The following is a 14,428-nucleotide window of genomic DNA, read 5'->3' as shown; positions in this document are numbered from 1 at the left end:
TGAAATGGAGATGTCTGGGCATAATAGTGATCCTTAGGTGCAGGATAGAGAGCCCTCTGGGGAACCAGTTATTGGTGCAGGTCCTAACAGAGTCAGGAAAATTAACCCTGAAAGGACGACAGTCTTGCTTGTGGAGGGATCCTGCGTGCCCCAGCTCTCAGTCACTGTGTTCCTGTTTGCCCATCTTCCCTCAGGCCCCAGCCGTCGGTTCAAACGTGTGGTAGAGACCATCCAGGCACAGTTGCTGAGTACTCACGACCAGCCCTCCGTGCAGGCCTTGGCAGGTAGGTGACAGATGTGTGGTGGGCACACATCCAGGGTGACCAGTGCAATCTCAAGTCTCTCTGCTTCTCTTAAGCTGGCTCACTTGCTGGACTTTTGGCCAGTGTCTTGCTGAGGTCTCCCCTGCACTGTTAGGAATAGATTTCCCCCAAGAGGCTGGAATCCAAGAGAGGAGTTTCTCAGCTACCTGAAAGCCCTAAAACGACAGTGGCCCCCACGTTGGAAGCAATGGTGCCACAGAGCTATGGAGCCAGATCTGCCCTGTGGGAGAGTGATCAGTCAACCCAGTGTGCCTGGAACTAGGGGCTAAAGCCAGGGGAGATAGGACAGATTGGTGGCCCTCTCTGCAGGACCCAAATGCCACTGGCATTGAAAAGCACAGTTCTCAAATGGCATCCAGGGAGCAGAGCAGAGGCCAGGCCTCAGGGAAGTGTTTATAATTCATTCAGGTTTCCATAAGAGAATAACATAAACTAACCAGAAGTTAGTTCAGACAGAGGTAGACCGTTTGCCTAGCACTGAGAAAGGTCTGGATTCAGTCCCTAGGAGAAAAAAAGAAATGCAATAAACTTGAACTGGGTGGCTGTTTGGATTTGGTTTGGTTTGTTTGAGACAGGTTTTTTTGTGTGAAACCTTGGCTGTCCTGGAACTTTCTCTGTAGACCAGACACTGACTTTGAACTCACAGAGATCTGCTTGCCTCTCCCTCCCAAGTGCTGGGATTAAAGAGGTGGCTTTTTAAGCAAGAGGAGACTGAGTATGGAAATGCATACATGCCGTAGTCCAAGCATTCAGGAAGCTGAGGCAGGGAGATTGCTATCCTGAGGGACTAGTTCCAGGTCATTTTGGCCACTTTATAAAACTATCTAAAAGCAACAAGCCGGGCTGAGGCAGTAGCTCAGATATAGAGCTCTTTCCCAGCATGCATCATGTTCTGGGTTCAATCCTAACACCACATAAACTAGAAGTGGCATTATACAGCTGCTGTAAATGTCAGCCAGCACTTAGGAGGTGGAGTCAGGAGGATCAGGAATTCAAAGTCATCCCTAGCTATATATATCGAATTCAAGGCCAGACAGATATTCATAGGACTTTATCTCAAAAATAAAAAATAAAGAATTTTTTAAATTAATTTTTAAAAAAATTGCAATTGGGCAATGCTGGCACGTGCCTTAAATCCTAGCACTTAGGACACAGAGGCAGGTGCATCTCTGAGTTTGAAGCCAGCCTGGTCTACAGAGTGAGTTCCAGGACATTCAAGGCTACATGGAGGATCCCTGTCTCAAAAACACAAGCAAATACATACATACATACATACATACATAACATACATACATAAGATAGTATTATCTATTTTATGTATATGCACTTTTGCCTGCATGTATGTCTGTGCACCATGTACATGCTTGGTGTATGTGGAGGCCAGAAGAAGGCATCATATCTCAAGTTACAGAGGGTTGTGATTTGAGAATGGAATACTGTCCTCTGGAAGAGCAGCCAGGGCTCCTAGCCATGGAACCCAGGAATTTGTGTTCAGAGACTGGAAGGCCAAGTTCAAGGCAGCAAGAGAGATTTTGTGTCTGCCTACAGATCATTTCCTCATTCTTAGAGGGCCTCAGTGTCTCTAACATGGTGGAACAGCAAGGGAGTAATTTGTATTTTGGTTTTTTCCCCAGACTTGGTCTCATATATCCCAGACTGGCCTTAAGCTTGGAATGTAGTTAACAGATGACTTTGAACTCCTAGTCCGCCTACCTCTGTCCCAGCTGCTAGGATTACAGGCGTGTACTACCAGTCTGGCTTTCACTGAGGTCTTTTATAATTTCAGGGCACTAATCCCAGAGGCCCTATGGATTTAGTTATGATGATTTCAGCATGTGAATTATGGGGGACACAATATTTAACCTGTAGTAGAAGTGTCTGCCATAGCAGTCAGAGCTACAAAGATGACAATTCTATGTGACTAAAAGGTTGGCTTAGGCTAGCAGGCTCCATTGTAGGATGCAAGAGAGGAACATGCCAGGTGCACAAGAGTCTGGTGAGATCAGCCTAGCATTCCTCTCTGTCTCTGTTCCTTGTGGAAGGGGTCAGGCAAAGAGAATCTAGCAATGAGTCTAGCAGCCACCGGAGGACACTAGTGGCTTGACTCTTGACGGGGCTAGTCTTGACCTTGAGTTCATCACGCATGATTGATTGCCATTAGTAAGTGACCTCAGAGATGGTCCCTGAACAATACAGATTTTTCAGCCTGCTGTCCAGGAGGTGAGGCACCCAGGGTGACTTCAGGATGTCTTCCTGAGAGCTGTCCTCTCTTGCTCTGCAGTTCCTACCTTTATCTGTGGCCACTTCCTCCAGAACATTACTGACATTACTGGTTCATTTAAGGACTTGGGTCTGCCCAGATAATCCAAGGTAGTCCTCCCACCCACAGGGATTATCCTGAATCACAACACATGGTCTCAGCGTCTTCCCAGATTCCCAGCTTTATGTGAACATATGTGGGATGCCATCATTCAGCCTATTACAGCCTCCCTGAGGAACATTTGGCAGTATGTGGAGACTCTGATTTGATTGTCTCACTTGCAGAGCAGGAAGTTGTTATTGACATCATGTGGATGGGGACCAGGGATGCTGAAAACAACCCTGTAACTCTCACCACACAGTTACTCAGGCCTCCACATCAGTGCCCAGGAGGATTAGCTAGCCCACTGGCTGCTGCAACAGAATACCTTACAAAAGCAACTTCAGGACATGGGGACTAGCAAGAAGGAGTAGCACTTAAAGGTGCTTGCCATTGAACCTGACAACCTGAGTTAAGTTCCCATGACCCACAGATGAGAGGGAAAACAAATTCCTGCAAGATGTTCTCTGAGCTCCACACTGAAGCCCTGATACATACACCACACATGTGTGCACTCATGCATGCGCGCACACGCACACACACACACACAGAGGAGGAAGAGGGAGTCTGAGGCAGCTGGCCACATTGTCTGCATTTAGGATACAGAGAGTAATAAATGCTGGTACCCAGCTCTCTCTCTCCTTCTTATTCAGTTCAGGACCCCAGCCCCTGGAGTGGTTCTGCTCACAGTAGGTCGTCTTTGCATCTGCATTATCCTAACCCAGACCATCCTTTACAAACATCTCAGAGCCTTGCTTCCACAATGACTCTAGATTCTGTTAACCTGACCTGTGAGCCAGTCACTTGGGAGGCTGAGGCAGGAGGATCAGGTATTCAAGGTCATCCACTGCTACAGAGTGAGTTCAAGGCCAGCCTGGGCTATTATATGAGATCCTGTCTCAAAAAAATAGTAAAATAAAATAAAAAATATAGTGGGTGATGGCGGGCTAGAGAGATGGCCCAGTGGTTAAGAACACTTGCTGCTCTTACAGAGGATCCCAGCACCCACACAATTGCTCATAAATATCCAGAACTCCAGTTCCAGGAGCTCCGCTGAACTCTGTGGACCCCAGGCATGTACATGGTGAACATGCCTGCAGGAACCACGCATAAAATAAATAACACCTAAAAACAAACAAACAAACAAACAAACAAACAAACAAACCTCAGGGGTGGTGAAATGGCTTAGTCAGTACCACGCACGACAACCTGAGAAGCTCATCCCCAGAGCTGTGTGAAAAAGCCCAGAGCTGGGGCCTTAGCTCAGGGGTAGAGTACTTACCTAGCAAGGCAAGGCTTTACTCTCAGCTCCAGGAAAAAGAGAAGCCAGCCACTGCAGTGTAACCCTGTAATCCCAGCTCTGGGCAAATGGAGACAGAAGAACCCCTAACCCAGCTAAGCAACTCTGCTAAGTTCCAGGTTCCATGAAAGAACCAACTCCCCCAAATTGTCCTCTGACCCCCACTTGTGTGCTGTGGCACTTACAGGTCGCCACACAAAATAAATACATTAAAAAGAAAGAAGGAAAGACATGTAATCTAAGAAATAAGATGAGTCGGCCCTGATGGCCTTTAATGCCAGTATTGTGAAAGCAGAGTTTGAAGACAGCTTGGTCTATATAGAGAGTTCTGATGTTGACCTGCTTGTACACATAAGCTTGTGTGCACACACGTGCTACCACATGCATATGTAGTGTGGCCTTCAGGTCAGCAGATCCAGAAAGATACGAGACACACACCGAACAATTTGCAATACTTCGAGCCTCAATCCCATAGAATTACCTAGTTGTAGATAAAGGGTATTACAGCCTGATGGTTGCCCCAGAGAGCAGAGAATTTCTTGTGGTGAGCTGACCTGGGCCTCAGACAAACTGGCCAGGTTTTTCAAAGCCAAAATGTACCTATGAGCCCCATGTAGGAACGAGTATGCTTTTTCTATGGCAGCTGTCTCTGGGATTTGAAGTTCCACAAATGGCGGACATAATAACCTCTATTATGGTTGTTATTATGACTAATTTACATTTATTTGTGTGTTTGGGGTGAGCACCGTGGTGTACATGTGGAGGTCAGAGAACAACTTGTGGGAGTCAGTTCTCTCTCTCTCCATCTGTATGGGTCCCAGGGATTGAACTCAGGTCATCAGGCTTGGTGACAACCTCTGCAGAACCATCTCACCAGCCCAAGTTTGGTTTCTTGGTGCCACTGTGACCAACAAACAGGAGCCTCAACCTGGGTTCAACAGCTTGCCTGCCCATGGAAAATTACTTCCTCCTTTGCAGATGAGAAGAACGGAGCCCAGACCCGGCCTGCTGGGACCCCACCCCGAAGCCTGCAGCCCCCACCAGGCCGCTCTGACCCTGATCTGAGTAGCTCTCCCCGCCGAGGACCCCCTAAGGACAAGAAGCTCCTGGCCACCAATGGAACCCCTCTACCCTGACCCCAGGGGGCCAGGGAAGGAGGGGAGCCCCCCTCCACCCCCCTTCCCTGCCCCCCTACTGTGAATCTGTATATAAGGCCCAAGGAGTATGCTGGGAGGGGGGACACAAAACTAGGCCTTGCCCTGCAGGGATAGGGCTCCAGGGGCCATACCCAATGGGGGGAGGAGGTTCTAGGGCAAACAGGGGGTGGGAGCTGTTTTTATTTATTTATTAATTTATTTATTATTTTATTTATTGATCAATCTCTGCGGGTGGGGTAGGGGAGGGATGGGGGTGGCTTAGCAGATCCGGACAGGGTCCTCTGTCTCTGTGTCATCCCCAACCCCCACCCCCCTTCCTGGCCCCCTGCTCCCCACCAGGTCCTTCTCCCCCTCCCCTATGACCTTCTGTACGGATTTGCTCTCCCGGAAGGAATTCTGGTTTCGCGTGATCCTGCCTGCGTCTGTGTCTGATTCCGCCGGCGGCAGCAACAACAACAACAACAAAAATAAATAGCCTTGATCAGGGACAGCTGGCTGGCCTTTGCCTCTCAATTCCTGGGGTGCTTCTGATCACAGGGACAGGTGGGTACCAAGATACTGCCTGTCTAAGTAGTGAGCACAAGTCCACTTGCCGTGCATTCGTCAGAATGTCCACATCAGCCTCCAGTGTATTGTTGAGTGAGCCTGGGTTAGCCCCATCTTTCTTCCTCTATCAGTAGCAAGGGGTCTCGTCAGAGCACCTGTGCCATCTGTATATTTGGAGACCCAGAGGGAGCTTGTGGGAGGCTGGAGTCCAGATGGGGATGTAAGTGCAGGGTGCAGCCACGCAAACTGGAGAAGTCCACGGCAAAGAAGCCAAATAGCATAAAGAGCAACATGGCCACTACCCACTCGCAGATAGCCGAGGCAGAGCGCATATTTCGGGCGTGCAGGACAATCACTTCACGCCAGAGTCAAGGGTCACACAGCACATGCTTAAAGCCCCGGCAGCCCACCTCAGATGCTCTGACACTTCAGGCTGGGATCAATGCATCTTTAGTCCTATGAGGTTCTTTCCTCTCCCGGCATGTCTAGTCACACTCCACACCCACATCCCTTCAAAGGAATTGCAGCTGTTACCCCGTTACCCTCCAAACCTTGCTCCCTGTCCATCTGTTCCTCTGTCCTCTCTAATGGCTCCGATTAGTGCTGGAGAACTCCAAACCATTTCCATTCTGGATCCTTGCTGATACCAGAATGACTCTTCCAAGAAAAATACCATTTCTACTCCCTCTGCATGCATTGCTGCTTGGCTAATCTCTTTCCCTTGGATGGGGTTTATTTTGTGACAGGCTGTCATATAGCCCAGGCTTGCCTTGAAAATAGTATGTACCTGACACTGACCTTGGAATCCCGATCCTGTGTCCATCTCCCTAATGTTGGGGTTCTGGGCATCTGGCACTACAACCTGTTTATGCAGTACTGGGGAATGAACCCAGAGCCTCCTGCACAGGAGGCAAGCAAGCATTCTACCAACTGAGCTATGTCCCCAACCCCCAGGCTTGGACTTTTTATAAGTTCCTCCCTATTTTGTGACCCATAGCCTCCTCCACATGAGCTCCTTAACAGAACAGAATCTCCTTGGCCTAAGCCTGTCCCTCTTTCTAAGGTACCCACTCTCCCCTTGGAAATAAGTAGACACGTGGGAACCCCCAGTCCCTAAAGCAGACCCTCTGTCTGCTCTCCCCATCACCTCCTGCTGCTTCAGCCAGGTTCCCTCAACTCCTTAAAACATAAACCTTTTGCTGGTGGTGGGTCCTCATGAAGAGGCAGGTGGATCTCTGATTTCTGTGAGTCTGAATCTACACAGTCAGTTCCAGGCCAGCCAGGGTTCTGGTGTGAGATCCTATCTCCAAAGGGAAAAAAAGAAAACAGAGACGTTTTCTCCTTAGCTTGCTTACCTTAGGAGGTCCAGCCCAGAAGGGACAATGGGTTTTTTCCTGCTGGAACCTCACCAGTCCCCTTCCCTTTCCTCCGCATTATTTTCTATCAACGTACACCTCTTTTCCTTATGTGTGTACTATGTGGAGATCGGAGGACAATCCAAGGGAATCCTTTTCTCCTTCCACCATGAGGGGATCTAACTCAGTAGATTTATTTACCTGCACAGCCATCCTTCCCTTCTATGCATGCTTTGTCTTGTTTTGTTTTTTGTTTGTCGAGACAGGGCTTCTCAGTGTAGCCCTGGCTGTCCTGAAACTTGCTCTGTAGACCAGACTGGCCTTGACCTCAGAGATGCCCCTCTGCCTCTGCCTCCCCCTCTGCCTCCGCCTCTGCCTTCTGGGTGCTGGGTGCTGGGTCTGGGATTAAAGGCCTGTGCTACCACTACTGGGATCTATGCATGCTTTTTTTTTTTAAAGATTTATTTATTTTTATTATATGAAAGTACAGGGAGTCAGACCTCATTATGGATGGTTGTGAGCCACCATGTGGTTGCTGGGATTTGAACTTCGGACCTTCGGAAGAGCAGTTGGGTGCTCTTAACCGCTGAGCCATCTCTCCAGCCCAATTTTTTTTTTTAAATGTACTTTTCTCATCTCTCTTTAAGTTATTCTTCTCTAAAAATTTTACTAAAGTTACTTGCAAAATACACAGTTTTTGAGAAGGGGTCTACATATTGAACCCAGCGCCTTTCCTAGCAAGCTTTCTAACCGCTGAGCTGTGTCTTTAGCTTCTTGATACGGTCTGCCTGGCACAGAAATTATCCTCCTGCCTCAACATTCCTGGTGCTAGCATTACAGCTGTTCGCCAAATCTGGTTTCATTCATGGATTTAAAAGCTTCTTAAAAGTGGCAGGTGGGGCTGGAGAGATGGCTCAGCGGTTGGGAGCACTGACTGCTCTTCCAGAGGTCCTGAGTTCAATTCCCAGCAACCACATGGTGGCTCACAACCATCTGTAATAGGATCTGACTCCCTCTTCTGGAGTGTCTGAAGACAGCTACAGTGTGCTCACATATAATAAATAAATAAATCTTTTAAAAAAAGTGGCAGGCACACCCCAGAGGAATGTTTCAATGCGTATGCACACTGACTGCTTTTATCGCAGCACTTGGGAAGCAGAGGCAGGCAGACCTCTGGATTTGAGCCGGCCTGGTCTTCACAGTGAGTTCCAGACAGCCAGGGCTACACAGAAAAACCCTGTCTCGGGGAAAAAAAAAAATAGATAGAAAAAGAAAAGAAAAAAGAAAGAAAGAAAAAACCCTAAGAGACAGAGAGAACCTGGGGTTGATTACCAGCACCCACTGTTGACTCACAACCATTCATAACTCTAGTTGCAGGGGATCCAACACCTTCTCTGACCTCTGTAGGCACCAGACACACATGGTACATAGATGCAATACTGGCAAAATATTTATACCCACCAAATAAAATAACAAACCTAAAGAAAGAAGCCAAGGGCTAGGGCAGGCAAGATGGTTCAACAAGTGAGGATGCTTGCCACCAAGCCTGTAATCACATGGTAGAAAAATCACCAAGAAATCACATGGCAGGAAAAAAAAATCTCAACGCTGCGGCACTGGAGCACCCACACATACACTCATAGGCACACACCAAATAAACAAATGTTTACAAAGGGTGAGATGAGGCTGAAGAGCGTAGCTCTTGGTAGAGGGCTTGCCTAATGTGAAAAGCCTTGAATTCAGCCCTCAGAACCTGGGGAAAAAGCAGGGAGTGGTGCCCCACACCTAGAATCCTAGTAATTAGATAGAAGGAAGAGCAAAGTCCCAGGTCATCTTCGCGTCTTTGGCTACACAGTGAGTTTGAAGCCTCCCTGAATTACATAGCTGGCGTTACATATTCTCTCTCTCTCTCTCTCTCTCTCTCACACACACACACACACACACACACACACACACACTCACACACCTGACAGGCTCTATTAGTAACATTTCTGATTATGCCAGAGCAAATCCTCCTTCCCGTCTAGGCCATGTTGGGTCACTAGTGAACACTCTAGTTGGGAAAAGATGGTTGAGCAACTAACTGGTCTTTTGGAGCACACAAGTCATCTTGCAACCCATGACTAACTCCAACCAGGACTCTCACCTTGTCCAAGAGACTTCCGTTGCCTGCGCCTACTGCAGCTCTTCAGCACCCAGAAAGACACTTGACAACAGAACCTTCTCCTAATGCCTATTGATGCCACGTCAGGCATGGATCTAGGCATCTCACAGTCAGTTCTAGTTCTTCCTCACATACTGAGGTCAGCTTGTTAACTACCTGCATCTTCACAGGGCAGGTCTCACGACATAGCACAGGCTTGCTTCGCACTCGCAGTGATCCTTCTGCCTCAGCCTCAGCTACCTGCATTTCATACGTGAGGAAACCAGCAGAGGTTCCCCTACGTAATATATGGAGAAATTGAGCTTCCTGAGCAACCAATCTGACCTCAAAGTCAGTCCTGTCTACTGCAAAGGCCTACCACATAGTCTAGGCTGACCTTGAACTCACAATCCTCCCTCCCTGGCATTAGGATTACAGGCTTGTGCCACCATGCCTGGTTTCCACTTTCTGCTTGGGAGCTGTGATCCTGTTTTTGTTTTGTTTGTTTGTTTTTGTTTTTGTTTTTGTTTTTAGAGACAGGGTTTCTCTGTGTAGCCCTGGCTGTCCTGGAACTCACTCTGTAGACCAGGCTGGCCTCGAACTCAGAAATCCGCCTGCCACTGCCTCCCAAGTGCTGGGATTAAAGGAGTGCAACACCACTGCCTGGGGGGGAGCTGTGATCCTGGATGAACACTAAGGCCCAGACACATGAAGGGACACCCACTGTGGTACACAGCAAAGGGAACAAGCCAAAAGAGAAGTCCTCACCCCTAGGAAGGATACTGGCCACGATGAGGATGGTGGAGAGGCTGCAGAGGCTCAGGCGTAGAGACTTAATCCAGTGGGGCCCAGGTTGGGGCAGGCCTTTCATCCACCAGGACAGAAAGAACTGTAGCCAGAAGTACAGGTTGCCCAGGATGAAGGCCAGAAAGGCCCCTGCCAGGTGTGTGGGCTTCTGGTTCTTGTCCTGGGGAAAGGGAGGAAAACTGAGAATAAAATGATGGCAACAGCAGGAAAATGATAGGAAGAAAAGACTTTGAACAAGTACAACAGTTATAGTTTAAAGTGCAAACCCAGGACCGGTGGGATTGAGCTGGTAAATGCTTTCAAGGGCCTACAGAGGAAGCAGAGAAGTAGTGCCTGAAAGTTGTCCTCTGACCTCCACTCACATGCTCAGCACACATGTACTTCCTCCTCTCTCTCCTCCCCTCCTCCCTCCCCCCCTCTCTCTCCCTCCCTCTTTCTTTCCCTCTCTTTCCCTCTGTGTGTGTGTGTGTGTCTCTCTCTCTGTCTCTCTCATACACACACACACACACACACACACACACACACACACACACACACACACACAAATAGAATCTGCCACCCTATCACCAACTTTTAGATCAGGTACCTTGGCCCTTATTAGCTCAACAAAGCAATCATAAATTTTGTTGTTGTTGTTATTTATGTGCATGCCACATGTCTGGAGGCCAAAAGAGTGTGCTGGATCCCGTGGCACTGGAATTGTAAGCAATGAGTGCTAGGAAGCAGATCTGGGTCCTCCAGAAGAGCAAGAGCATTGTTATTAAAGGGCTCAGCCATTGAGATTTACATTCATTGCTGGGTCCTCAGCCCTCAGGATCAACAACAGCACCTCCCACAAAGCAGATGTTCAGGAAACACGCATAGAGTAAACTTTGCATTCTCAGAGTGGGGAGAGGTAACATACCCCAAAGGGGAGGAAAGTCTTGTTGGTTAGTGTTAGGAGTTTGTTTTGTTTTGTTTGAGACAGGGTCTTTCTGCTTGGTTACCCCAACTTCTGGATTAAACCTAGGACTTAACGCATCAGGGCAATAACCCTACCCAGCTACATCCCAGCCCTAGAGACAGGGTCTCAGAGAGCCCAGGCTGGCCTCGAACTCCTGATCCTCTACCTCCCAAGCACTGTAGAATAAATAGGTTTGAGCTACCATGCCCAGCAAAATTTTGGCGTTTTTGTTTGTTTTAAATATTTCACTTATTTTGTGGGCGAAAGGTAGTATCACACCATGGAGCAAGTGTGGAAGTTAGAGAATAAGGTACCAGAGTCAGTTCTCTCCTTCTATCACGTGAGTTCTGAGGGTCAAACTCAGCTTATTGGGCTTGGTTGCAAGTGCCTTCACATGCTGAACCATCTCAATAGCTCCCAGATTTTGATATTTGACAGGTGAAACTTTCTTAGCTATAATAATGGTTTGTGACTTACAGAAACACATGTTAAAATATATATAAGTAGTTTTTTTGGTTTGGGGTTTTGGGCTGTTGTTTTTATTTTGTTTGTTCATTGTTTGGTTGGTTAGTTCGTTTTTTGAGATGGGGATTCTCTGTGTAGCCCTGGTTGTCCTGGAACTCAATCTGTAAACCAGGTTAGCCTAGGACTTGGATATCCACCTGCCCTTGCCTTCAGCGTGCTGGGATTAAAGGCGTGTGCCATCATGCTTGGCTTAGGTCTTTTTTTTTTTTTTTTTTTTTAATGTCCTGTGTAATAGCACACACAGTCGTTTTAGCTGAAGCAGGAAAATGAGGAGTTCAAAGTCAGTCTTGGCTATATAGTAAGTTCCAGGACTGCCTCAGTTAGAAACAAACTTTGTTTTTAAAAAAATTCATGAAAAATCAGGGTAGTGGCACTGCCCTTCACTGCCAGCACAGTAGAGACAGACACAAGAGAAAACCAAATTCAACATAGATACAAAATCAGATTTTCTCAAATTATGTCATGGAGAGAGATGAAGACTAGAGAAAGGGCTAAGGACATTCCTTGGAAAGGCACAATAATAATATCAGGAACTAGGAGGGCAGCTCAGGCCACACAGTGCCTGCCCCATAAAACAAGAGTGGGGCTCACCTGCAATCCCAGAACTAACTCAGGAAGTAGAGGCAGGAGGTCTAGGGGAGTTCACAGCTATCCTCCAATACATATCGATACATATTACAATACATATCCAATACATATCCAATACATATCCTGGCCTTGAGACCCTCGCAAAAAGTCCTTAAGGAAGGAATATAATAACAGTAACACAGTCGTAGGTTGAGAGACATAGGAACAAATGAGCAAGCAAGCAAATAAATTAAGAAAATGACCATGGAGGCAGTCTGAATATCCTGTGGTCTCACCCACCCTGAACCTCCTCAGCTTTCAGCAAGAGACTGTACATCAGAGGCAGAACATAAAACACAGTAACAAAATAGACCAGTGAGATTTTTCCTGTCCTTTGTCCATTCATTCATTCTAAAGTTAATCTACAGATCTTCATGAATGCCAGAACTAGAATCTGTGAATCTCTGTTCATTTCTGACCACCCACAGATAAACTAGATTGCTCTAGGGTATAGCCAACAGCAACTTAATAGAATTCGGTGGAGATTCTGGTAAGACTCAATCATTGTACCACACTGCAACAATTTCATGAGGAAGTGAGGCAGATAATGGTGGCTGCAATAAAATTCTCCCAACCTTCGAGGGTTCCACAAGGTTCTGAACACACAGCCTAATACATACGGGACACTCCATAAAGCCCTCTATAGTGCAAGAGTCGCGAGAACTACAAATCCCAGAAAGCTTTGCGAGCCGAGTACACAGAAAGAGCCACCAAAGCCGCAGAAAACCTAGGGAAATGTAGTCCAGTTTCCCGCCCCCGCCCCCCCACCCCCCACCCCAAGGTTGCCTTCCAGCGCATCTCACCTGGAAGTTGCCTACTATGGAGGTACCCAGGGCACAAAGGATCCCCGACCACAGAATTAGCTGGTTTTGCCAGGTTTTGACGCCCCAGTCCCGGAGTTGGTGATGACGCACAATGCAGATCCAAACAGCTAGGAAAGAGAAGTGAGCCAGAGCCAAACTCATCACAAGATTCGCAGCTGGAGGGGAAGATTTGAAACAGGAAAATGCTGGTGTCCGAGTTAAACATAGGATGAGGGAAAAAGGGATTTGGAGGTACGGGCTTGGAGGTTTGAGGGAGAGGGATCTGGATTCCTAGGTCTGAGGGGGAAAGACTGGGGTATGGACTCTGGGTCTGAGAGAAGAGAATTGGGGTCTAGACTCCTGGGTGTGAGGAAGCATGAACCTTGGGGTCTGAGGGAAGAAGGCTGCTGGCTTTCAGGGAAACCAGTTACTCTGATCTGAGGAACGAGGAGATGGGGACCCTTTAGGCACCTTTGGGCTGGCAGTGAAAGGAAAGGTCTGTAATATTTACCTAGAGCAGCTCCTATATTGAGGACTTGGCCGAAAATGCAGCTCTGAGGAGCATAAGAGCCACAGATACTGCAAAAGAAGAACAGGGTCATCTTTTGGCTCCTCCCAAACAAGACCCTCTATTTGCCTCCCCCATCACCACCTCAGCCATAACAACCTGATAAAGGGGAAGCCTTCGTTGAGGTCCACAGAACCATTAACCACAGCGATTGCAAAACTGAGACGAGAGGAATACGGGAAGTTAGTAAGGGGAATCTTGTAGATAGCTTTCCTTTCTGTTCGCTAAACAAAACACTTTGCTGTGTTAATGGACTTCTGACCTCTACCCTGTGTCACAAGAAGCCATCCAAAAACCAGCTGTCCTCCCTCAGACCCAAAAATCCAAACATTAGCTCTCCTTCCTTAGACCTGGAGTCCAGTCTCCAGCCCTCCTCCCTCAGACCTGGAGTTCAGTCTCCAGCCCTCCTCCCTCAGACCCAGGAATCTAGCCCTCCTTCAGACCCAAAAGTCCAGACCCCAATCTTCCTCCCTCAGACCCAAGCATCCTTTAGGGCCTCTGCTACTTACACAATCCAGATGCCAGCTATAGCCCACAGAAATAAGATGACAGGCAGCAAGGACAGGTAATTCCACATTGCTGGGCTCTGCAGTAGAAGTGAAGAAGCTGGGTCTCCAAGCAGTCTTTAGGTGTGTGGTGCTGAAGACGGCCCACCTGCTTTTGTGGTCCCACTGGCTGGAAGCCTGGCCTTGCTCGGGGCTCTTTTCCCTATCTTCTTCAGACCTAATCAACTGATGTTGGTCTGTTTTCCTGGCTCTTCACTGCCAGCTCCCAGGCTCCGGGTTCCCTTAGGGCCCTCACCTTTCCAGGTTCCCTCAAATTCTCTCCATTTCCTTGATACATTTAGATCTGAGTGGCAGTACCAGGAAAGAAGGTGATTCCAGGTGTGGCAAAAGAAGGCAGGCTCCCAGTTCCGGAAGAGGCAAAGTCCAGGCTGCGTGTGTATGAGATATTCGGCTGTGGGTCTAGTCA

General features: G+C 47.9%; 2 protein-coding genes across 4 annotated transcripts in view; one reads left to right on the top strand and one right to left on the bottom strand.

Annotated features, from left to right (window-relative positions):
* The window catches only part of Brsk1 (BR serine/threonine kinase 1), a 24,415-nt gene extending 19,125 nt beyond the window's left edge, over window positions 1–5,290 (top strand). The window contains exons 18-19 of one of the 2 annotated variants that reach the window (XM_021166339.3): window positions 195–284; window positions 4,961–5,290. In XM_021166339.3, the coding sequence (XP_021021998.1) occupies window positions 195–284; window positions 4,961–5,118 (248 nt within the window). In that variant the 3' untranslated portion in view covers window positions 5,119–5,290. The remainder of the gene's footprint in view (window positions 1–194; window positions 285–4,960) is intronic. The other variant, XM_029480076.2, reaches the window with a different exon arrangement.
* Tmem150b (transmembrane protein 150B) overlaps window positions 1–14,428 on the bottom strand; it is a 15,518-nt gene extending 1,090 nt beyond the window's left edge. The window contains exons 1-6 of one of the 2 annotated variants that reach the window (XM_029480077.2): window positions 13,966–14,428; window positions 13,556–13,615; window positions 13,400–13,467; window positions 12,889–13,016; window positions 9,967–10,150; window positions 5,468–6,040 (exon numbers count right to left, since the gene is read on the bottom strand). In XM_029480077.2, coding sequence (XP_029335937.2) covers window positions 5,832–6,040; window positions 9,967–10,150; window positions 12,889–13,016; window positions 13,400–13,467; window positions 13,556–13,615; window positions 13,966–14,033 — 717 coding nt within the window. In that variant the 5' untranslated portion in view covers window positions 14,034–14,428 and the 3' untranslated portion in view covers window positions 5,468–5,831. Of the gene's footprint in view, window positions 1–5,467; window positions 6,041–9,966; window positions 10,151–12,888; window positions 13,017–13,399; window positions 13,468–13,555; window positions 13,616–13,965 lie in introns of those variants that run through there. The other variant, XM_021166341.3, reaches the window with a different exon arrangement.

The sequence above is a fragment of the Mus caroli genome, unplaced genomic scaffold, assembly GCF_978045245.1.
Source record: "Mus caroli unplaced genomic scaffold, Mus_caroli_1 scaffold_8, whole genome shotgun sequence".
Classification (NCBI taxonomy): Eukaryota; Metazoa; Chordata; class Mammalia; order Rodentia; family Muridae; genus Mus; species Mus caroli.
The sequence above is the reverse complement of the archived record's forward strand: the minus strand, read 5'-3'. Positions and strand labels throughout refer to the sequence as shown.